We start from the raw sequence: 9,353 nt of genomic DNA, 5'->3' as shown, positions 1-9,353 counted from the left end.
ATTTGTGATCAATGTCAAAACAGTCCAGCCAACTTGCTGAATTCATAGTCTACAAATAGATGAGAGAGATTCTCGATAATAGAAAGAAAGTTCTTTCAAATATATTGAATAAGAAAAATTCAAATATTGAATTAGAAAGAAAGAATAAGATGACACAGATGATCACAAAGATGACACGGAAGATCACAAAGATGACACAGAAGACCCCTGAAGAACTTTCATGATCACCCCTTGGGGTTGGAGCTGTTTTAGCATCAGCTCTGTAAAGCCTTTGCCGACCACCACTGCCTTGTGGTTGTTTTTGGCTAAGCAAAGGCTTCGGGAGTAAACCCTGAGGAAAAATCAGACATGGTAAAGTCTTAAACACGGGGGTAGAGGAAACTCCGAAGAACTGTAGTTCTACTCCTCTAGGAGATGCAAAACTCTGATCAAAAAGCCGTAGTCGGAGCCACGTAGGCGGTCTGACTTTGTATTCAATGTTATTCCGGCAGCTCCTGCGACAATGATGAATCTTGGCTGTATCAGCTTTGCTGTTTCGCTGAGCTCTTCTCACTGTGGAGAGTGAGATCCTGCTGCATGGGCAACAGCTGGAATCTCATTGTTATGCCCTGGCTTTGTGCCTGGAGAGGTTTACTCCAGCTTCGCAGGTTTTTCGCAAAGACACAACACGGAATACGGCAGTTACCGGTGATAAGCCTAATCCTGTTTGGCGTAAGGATGGGCGCCAGGGGTCGTATTCGTCGGTAGGAGGAATTTTTTAGTTCCACTGAACAACCACCGCCTGCCTTAAGCTGAGCAGCCCTCAGCCAATAAGGTGTTGTTCCGCCACAGTTTACCTTCCTCATTGGGTTAATGGGGATAGCTTTAAGTGAAAAGTAAACTGAAACTATGTCACCTGACAAACATAAACGTAAAAAGAGACCCACTCTTAAACTGGGAAGCTGGAACGTTCTTACCATGACTACTGGTATGGACCCCGAAAAAATAAATGATGCAAGAAAAACTGCTATTATAAATAACGAACTTCTTCGTCTTAAAGTTGATATTGCAGCTCTTCAAGAAACGCGCCTTGCTGGTCAAGGCTCAATTAAAGAAAAAAAATTTACTTTCTTCTGGTTTGGTAAGTCTGTTGAAGAACGTAAAGAATATGGTGTTGGTTTTGCTGTCAAGAATACACTCTTACAACATGTAGAAGTCGGTGACGGAAACGAACGTATTGCTACTCTACGTTTACACACCAAAAAAGGAACAGCGACCCTTATTAGTGTATATGCGCATACGCTATACACTGACGAGCAAATTAAAGATACTTTTTATGAAAAAATAAATCTCGTAGTGAATAAATTGCCAAAAAACGACCAACTTGTTATTCTTGGTGATTTTAATGCAAGAGTTGGATCTGATCACGACTCCTGGGCTCCTTGTCTAGGAAATTTTGGTTTTGGAAGAATGAATTCTAATGGTAAACGTGTTACCAATTCATTTTTTAAAACTAAATGTCAGCATAAAGTATCTTAGAGACATCCCCGTTCTAAAAACTGGCACCAATTAGACCTTATCTTAGTGAGACGCCATCGTATTAACGATGTTCTGTTAACTAGATCATATCAAAGCGCAGACTGCAACAGCGATCATTCTTTGGTCTGCTGTAAAATGCACATCTCAAAAAAGTTCATGCACAATTTAAACAATTTAGCTCGTAAAGTTCGACTAAATGTAGGTGCAATGCGGGACAAGGAAAATATCAAAAAGTTCTCAACTCTGATGCCATTTGTCTCTTCGTCGGACACATCTGCTTCTGAGTCTTGGTCTAGGATCGAAAAAAGTATATATCAGAATGGCTTTGAAACTTTTGGAAAGAACAAACATGCCAAAAAAGACTGGTTCGAAGAAAATATCAATATTTTATCTCCTCTTTTAAAGAAAAAGCGACAGGCTCATGTTGATTATCAACGTGACCCAAGTAACACGTGTCTTAATAGACTTCGTGAAGCCAGAAAAATTTTTCGGAGGGCAGCTAGAAAATGTGTTACTGAGTTTTGGTTAAAGGCTAGTGCCCGTATTGAGGCTGTTCCTGGTAGAGGAGATACCAAATCAGTCTACGAAGGAATAAGAAAAGCAGTTGGACCAACAAAGAGGTCAATATCACCTTTGTTATCTGAGACTGGTGAAATCTTACACAGTAGGAGTAAACAGTTGAGTAGATGGGTTCAACACTTTTCCCTTCTGTATTCTACACAGAATATTGTTACTAATGATGCCCTTAACAGAATGGATAGTCTACCAATGATGGATGACCTGGATAGCGTACCAACTACTGAAGAACTTAGTAAAGCCATTGATATGATGGCTCCGTGGAAAGCTCCAGGTAGCGACGGCATACCAGCGGACTTGGTCCGCAAATGTAAGTCATGCTTGTTACCTCATTTACATAATACTTTAGCCAAATGTTGGAGAGAAGGTATAGTGCCACAAGACATGCGTGATGCTAAGATCATAGTCTTATATAAAAACAAGGGTTCCAGATCGGACTGCAATAGTTACAGTGGAATTTCTCTTCTTGCGATTGCTGTTAAAGTTTATGCAAGAGTGGTTCTTCCTCGTATTCAGAAGCTGGCTGAAAGAGTTATCCTGAGTCTCAATGTGGATTTAGGTCTAAAAGATCTACCACCGACATGATTTTTTCTGTACGTCAGTTACAAGAGAAATGTAATGAGCAGAACATGCCTTTGTATATCGCTTTCATTGACCTCACTAAAGCTTTTGACTTGGTAAGTAGAGAAGGACTATATTTTATACTGCTGAAAAATGGATGTCCTCCAAAATTATTTAATATTGTGAAGTTTTTTCATACAAACACAAGGGCAACCATTCAATATGATGGTAGTGTATCTGATTCATTTGAAATCAAAAGTGGGGTAAAGCAAGGCTGCGTACTTGCTCCAACTTTGTTTGGAATCTTCTTTTCGATGCTATAAAAGCATGCTTTTAATTCATTAACAACTGGAATCAAGCTTCATACAAGAACTGACGGACACCTTTTCAACCCTTCAAATCTAAGAGCTAAGCGAAATCTGAAGAAAGTCACCGTACGTGATTTTTTATTTTCTGACGATGCTGCACTCGTGGCTCACTCTGCCTAAGACCTGCAGACACTGCTGAATCAGTTTTCTTCGGCATGCTCGGATTTCGGCCTTACTATAAGCCTTAAGAAGACTAAAATTCTAAGTCAAGGAACAAATATTTTACCATCAATCAAGATCAATTGTAAGGATATCGAGAATGTAGATAACTTTGTATACCGTGGCTCAAATGTTGCGTCAAACGCATCATTGGACAAAGAAATAAATAGTCGCATTGGCAAAGCATCAGGCACTTTCGCTCGCTTAACTGCAAGAGTTTGGGATAACCAAAAGCTAAGCATTCGAACAAAGGCTAACGTTTACCGTTCCTGTGTCTGCAGTACTCTGCTTTACGGTAGCGAGACATGGACGTTACCTAGCGTACAGGAGAAGAAAATCAATACCTTCCACCTACGATGCCTTCGTCGCATCCTTGGAATTACATGGCAGCAAAAGATCACCAATGAGAAAGTATTGAGACGTACTGGTCTTACCACTATGTACTTTACCCTCAGTCAGCGCAGGCTTCGCTGGCTCGGTCATATCCTGAGAATGAATACTGAGCGGATCCCAAAGTTTCTATTGTATGGCGAGTTGGTCGTTGGCAAACGAAACCGAGGACGTCAAAAATTACGTTTTAAGGATGTATGCAAGCGCGACCTAAAATGCTTGAACATTGGAACTGATGATTGGGAGTTGCTTGCAAATGACCGTGCCAAATGGAGATCAACTATACACAAAAGACTGCAAGAAAGAGAAAAGGAATATTTTAGAAAAACGAAGAAGAAGATGAAGAAATAAGAAGCAGAATGAATTTAATTGTTTTTTTTGTGTGTTTGTGTTTTGTTTATTGCATCACTGTGTATGTTTTTTTTTTTTTTTTAAACATGTAATTTTTTTTTTCTGTGCACAACACGCATAGCCGATCTCGGCTGATAGCGGGCCTTATTATTATTATTATAAAGTATTGATATTTTAATACCTTTTTTTAAGGTTAAAGTTTTATTTTTTTCTAAATTCAGTAATTGAAAATATATTCTATGTTTTACCTAAGTAATAGTTTTAACTGAAACAACTCTACCGTTTTATTGTATAAAGAAAATTATTATTTTTTAATTTTTAAATATGGGTAGGTGACAAGTATACAGAAAAAGACACAATTGCACGGATTGACATTTTACACCGGCCTAAACATTTTCTATTCAATTTCTATCTAATTTTATTATTTTATGAGTCTATTATTTCTTCTTTTTGATGTTTTACTATTACTGTTACCCCTAACCTTACCCTTTATAAGTAACTATTTTTTCATAATGTTTTATATATTTAGTTTTTTTTTTCCTATCACTGTAGCTTATAAACCTTTTCGTTTATTGGTATTACCTTTTATACTTTTTTTATTTATTTATCATTTCTTACTTATACTAATTATTTTTTAATCTTTTTTTTATCACTGCTACCCGTAACGTTAACCCTTGGTCAGTAACTTTAAAAAAAGTTTTGTCTTGTTACTAATTTTTTTTTAAATATTTTGTTTGACACTGACCCTCTGTGCAAAATTTACTTATCATGCAAAAGTTTCTACGTTACATATTTTACCCGTTCCATGAATTTATGTATTATCCCAAATAAGTGTTAACTTGTGAGCTCAATATAAGTTAGGCAAAACTTTTTTTCCAATCTATAGTTTAAGTTAACTAATAAAATGGTCTCTAGTAAAATTCTAACTAAATTATTATAAGTATTTGCTAAGCAATTTTTGTTGTATAACGAATAAAATTATTTTTTTTACAGTGTATTTTTTAGAAAAAGTTGTTTGTTTTTATATTGATGAAACATAAAGTTTAGTTTTTTCCCGTTCTAAATTCAAGATAAAAATAGTTCATCAAAAAACTTGGTAAGCTTTGGTTGCTGTTAAGTTGTTGTTTCAACGAAAATTTTGCTATTAATTTTCAGGTCTACTTTTTACTTTTGTTATAAAAATAATACGTGTAAACGTACGAGCAATAAAAGATAAAAGTTACTTTAACTTTGAAAAACGTTTATGTAAGGATTTTAAACTACAACAATCAACATAGTAACAATTGTAAATAAACGCTTTAAAGTTATATACTTTGATTATTATGTCGTTAATTTTTATTATAAAGAGGTAATATTAAAGCTAACTAATATTTTTTTTGCCTACTTTGAATGAATTCTATAGTTTATTAAACTTTTATATAAATTACTTTACTATCATGCGTAAGGAATGCTATTCTAAGAACTTACGTGCTTTTATCAGTTTTTTACTAGCCTAAAATTCTTAAAACGTAGTAAAGAGCTTTAAGTTATAAATTTTAAAACGTATCAAACAAAACCATTTTTAGGTAGAGCTCCCAAGAACTAAAACGCATTTGTTTGAAAATTTTTTATGAAAGTTATTCAGCTTGTAAGTGTCAAAAGATTAATTAAATATATAATTTTGCATTGCTTTTAATTAAAATAAGTTGCAATAAACGTATAGTATTATAAACAAAAACACATATTTTATATGATGATTTTATTACTTCAGCTCTTCATTTATTTAAGTACTGGCTCTTCAGCCTCTTGGTTAGCACTTTCTGCATCAGCCTGCTCTGCGCTCTTTCCATTCTGAGACTGTTCTTCATCTCGTTCGCCATCATCTCCCTCCTGATGCTGTTCTCCAGCAGCTTCATCTCTACGTCGAAAATACTATGAACAAGTTTATTAAACTATTTTTTTTTTTTTATTATTCACTACAGGTTCTAGGGATGGAACAGTCAAAGTTTGGGATGTTCGCCAGAAAGGAGAACCTGTTTGCACGATGGCCCCTGAAGAATGTATTATATTGTTGTAAATATTTAACTAATATTTTTTACTGCTGTAATTAATTGTTTACAGTAAATAATATGTTAATTCTATTTTTCAAAAGTTTGTTTAGCAAACTTAGTTTTGCTCAAAGAGCTATTCATTGCATTAAATAAAAAAATATAAAATAAAAATATGCAAGAGGTTATGATAGTAATATATAAATATGTTTATAATAATGATAAAATAATTAGGTACAATAGATTTTTGTAAATAGTTGTTAATAATGATTAGGCACTAGCACTAGAGATTGCTGGTCAGTATGTTTCGGTGATCCGTATACAAGTGAGGAGAGGTGTGTTGCTGCCGGGTACGATAATGGAGATGTCAAAATATTCGATTTGAGATCAATTGCACTGAGGTAAGGGAGTGACTGTATGTTTAAAAATGAAGTACTATAAAAATCAAGCTTTTTTAAGTAATTTAGTTTTAAGCTTTAAACAAAACTAAGTTATTGTTGTTGTTGAGTTTAACTAAGTATTAATAAAAATAAGCTTAATTATTAAATCCAAATAGTTTATAAACAGATAGATATTTGTTAGTAAATTGTTGTTTTTGTATTAATGAAGTATTCACTTATTTAAAACTTTTGGTGATGTTATAATATTCCCCATTGATGCCTGAGGCGTTGAGGTATAAAATTATTTCTTAAACGTGCTTACATCACGGTTGCTACATACACAGGCTGCTTAAGATTTTCTTCCAAAACTCGGTTTTGATTTTTTTCCTGGATCGTTGGCTGTTTTTTCTTGAAAAATGTGTTTTTGGTAGTTCTTTTCAGATTACTCTAGTGTTTTTTGTATTTAAAATTGATTTGCAACTTTTTTCTCTCAAAGACTTCCACGAACTCAGCTAGCTTGATGTAACTCAGGCTAATTTTGATTAATGAATCTAGCTTTTGTGCTTCAAAGAGTGGTAAATCTGTAACATTTTAATCGTTATTGCAATTTTAGTTTACTTCTTAAAAAATCTTGTCTATACTCTTATGATCTGTGGGTTTGTGATTTTTTTCTTTTTTCTTTAAACACCTCAAAGTGATCAAAATATATGGTTTAATTTTTAACAGTCCAAGTTACAAATAAAAGCCTTTTTGTATTATAAAAAATTTGTTTGTAACTGACTATTAATTCAAGCAAAAACAGGTTGAACTTTATACCAAACACCATATTTATAATAAAATAAGAAGTGTTTAGTGAAGTTATTGTAAGTAACTTAATAATAATTTATTACACCCAGGTGGGAGACAAATCTCAAGAATGGAGTGTGCTCTGTTCAATTTGATAGGAAGGACATAAAAGTGAACAAGTTGGTTTGTTCTACTTTGGAGGGTAAATTCCACGTGTTTGATACGAGAACTAAGCATCCAAAACAGGTGAGAATAATAAATATTGACAATGTTTATTCTATTTGAGTTGTAAGTAAAATATGTGTACTTGGTCTACAAATTTAAAAATTTAAATACTTTGAAACTTAAAAAAAAAACTCTTCCGATATAAAGTTTATTATATTGATAAAGTCTAATTTTTCTGGAATAACAGGGTTGTAGTTTAATTTGATAATACGTGTTTTAGCAAGTTATGGCTACTCCAGCAAGCATAACTTAAACAGGGAAAACATTTAAAGTTTTATTAATAACATAAATGTTTTTTAAGCATTTACCATTTTGAGTCTATCTAATACACCTTTATACGACTTCAGGGACTTGCATTGATATTTGATAATAAAATAAAATAAACAAACAGGGATTTGCTTCAGTTGTAGAGAAAGCTCACAAATCAACAGTGTGGCTGGCGAGACACTTGCCACAGAACAGAGACGTTTTCATGACAACAGGAGGTAGTGAAAGTTTGTGTCTGTGGAAATACAAGTATCCTGCTAAAAGGACTAAGACTGAAAATGGTAAGCTATATTTTTTTGTTCTGAATTATTTAATATACTATTTTTACTATTGTTTGTTTAACTACAATTATCAAGCAAAAGTGAAACTTCTAAATTATAATTATTATTATATAACGGTTTATTATTATTAGTTGTTTAAGTGTTGAGAACACCACGTAAAACTAGTATGTTGTTTGTAATATTTTCTGTAACTTCTAAACTTTTTAAAATGATTTTGTATGTACAATAATACAAAATGCTATTTTAATCATAAAAAAAGCGAAACATTCGGTGTAGAAGGCACAATCGAAAACCTTTAAAACTGCACTTATAATAATAAATATAATACTAACAAATACTATGTGTTTAACAATACTTTATTACAGGCGAAACATTTAAGGTAGCGGGCACAATCGATTACCTTCAAAACTGCACTGTTTCAACGCAACCCGTGAATGCACTCGAATGGAACCGCGACAAACTGGGACTTGCCGCTTCAGTGAGTTTCGACCAGTGCGTAAGAGTGCTGATTGTTACCAAGCTGGACAGGTTGTAACGTGGAGATTTTATTTTGCATTATTTTGTTATATTAACTTGATAAGCTATAAAAATGTTTTTTATTTTCAGTTTCAATTACTTTAAACTATGACAAAAAGTTTATTTTATAGAAATGTTATATATATATATATACAATTTTGGTCATTTTATGTAGTTTTAAATTTTTCATCAAACAAATTGTATCAATTGTCACTGAAATTGTTAGACTTCAAAATTTTTGGAGTATAAGCTTAGTAATTTTTATATTTATTTTTTTTTGATTTATTATGTTTGTTAAAGGTTATCTGCTCACTGTAATGATTACATTTTGTTTAGTTTTATTTTAAGTATTTAAAAAATAGTTTTAATTTTGTCAGAGTGTAAAGCAGGGTTTCCCAAAGTGGGCGATATCGCCCCCCTGGGGGCGATTTTAGTAAGTCGGGGGGCGATAATTAGTAAGGGGGCGAAAGGGTGGGCGATAACTAGTAAGGGGGCGAAAAGGGGGCAATTTTAAAATTTTGGGCTGTCATAAAAAATTTTTACTTTTTATCTTGCTATTTTACTAATTTTAGCTTGCTATTAGATATTTGACCCTGAGGTAAAACTTAAACAAAAAAAGTTTATATTTTTTATTTGAAGTACAGAGAAAACAATCAAGTACTTATGACTCCTACTTTAAAGTAAATTACATATTTTCATTCATATATTTTCTTATTTAACAATTACATAGATCATAGACGATCGGAATTCCTCTCACCATTTTATAACCTGACATATATGTTATTTGGGATCATAAATGGTTTGTAAATGTTATATATATGTCTATGTTATATATTATTAATTATCAGTTCATAATATTTCTTTCATTTCTTTTTTTTTTGAAAAGTTACTAAGTTAGACTAAGAAATAAAACTATACAGGGTTGCCAATTTACTTAGAAAACGTGAA

At 33.0% G+C, this 9,353-nt stretch overlaps 2 protein-coding genes across 2 annotated transcripts; both read left to right on the top strand.

Annotated features, from left to right (window-relative positions):
* The first annotated feature begins 888 nt into the window (after positions 1 to 888).
* LOC145834461 (uncharacterized) lies at positions 889 to 2,679 on the top strand. The gene is made up of 2 exons (XM_082941900.1): positions 889 to 1,462; positions 1,721 to 2,679. Exons 1-2 carry the CDS (start codon positions 889 to 891, stop codon positions 2,677 to 2,679), a joined length of 1,533 nt encoding a protein of 510 aa, XP_082798026.1.
* Positions 2,676 to 8,424, top strand: LOC145834451 (dynein axonemal assembly factor 10-like). The gene is made up of 7 exons (XM_082941888.1): positions 2,676 to 2,771; positions 3,261 to 3,834; positions 5,885 to 5,962; positions 6,225 to 6,351; positions 7,227 to 7,362; positions 7,733 to 7,889; positions 8,255 to 8,424. Exons 1-7 carry the CDS (start codon positions 2,676 to 2,678, stop codon positions 8,422 to 8,424), a joined length of 1,338 nt encoding a protein of 445 aa, XP_082798014.1.
* The last annotated feature ends 929 nt before the right edge of the window (positions 8,425 to 9,353 follow it).

The sequence above is a fragment of the Thalia democratica genome, chromosome 1 (genome assembly GCF_965202585.1).
Source record: "Thalia democratica chromosome 1, ktThaDemo2.hap1.1, whole genome shotgun sequence".
In the NCBI taxonomy this organism is placed as follows: domain Eukaryota; kingdom Metazoa; phylum Chordata; class Thaliacea; order Salpida; family Salpidae; genus Thalia; species Thalia democratica.
This window is presented reverse-complemented; position numbering and strand designations above follow the sequence as displayed.

Excerpts from the sequence above, each read along its gene's own strand:
- LOC145834461 (XM_082941900.1), top strand. The coding sequence starts at position 889 with ATGTCACCTGACAAACATAAACGTAAAAAGAGACCCACTCTTAAACTG. Across the intron at positions 1,463-1,720 it reads TGGAAGAATGAATTCTAATG|GTGCAATGCGGGACAAGGAA; the intron begins GTAAACGTGTTA and ends GACTAAATGTAG.
- LOC145834451 (XM_082941888.1), top strand. The coding sequence starts at position 2,676 with ATGATTTTTTCTGTACGTCAGTTACAAGAGAAATGTAATGAGCAGAAC. Across the intron at positions 5,963-6,224 it reads CACGATGGCCCCTGAAGAAT|GCACTAGCACTAGAGATTGC; the intron begins GTATTATATTGT and ends AATAATGATTAG. Across the intron at positions 7,890-8,254 it reads AAGGACTAAGACTGAAAATG|GCGAAACATTTAAGGTAGCG; the intron begins GTAAGCTATATT and ends ACTTTATTACAG.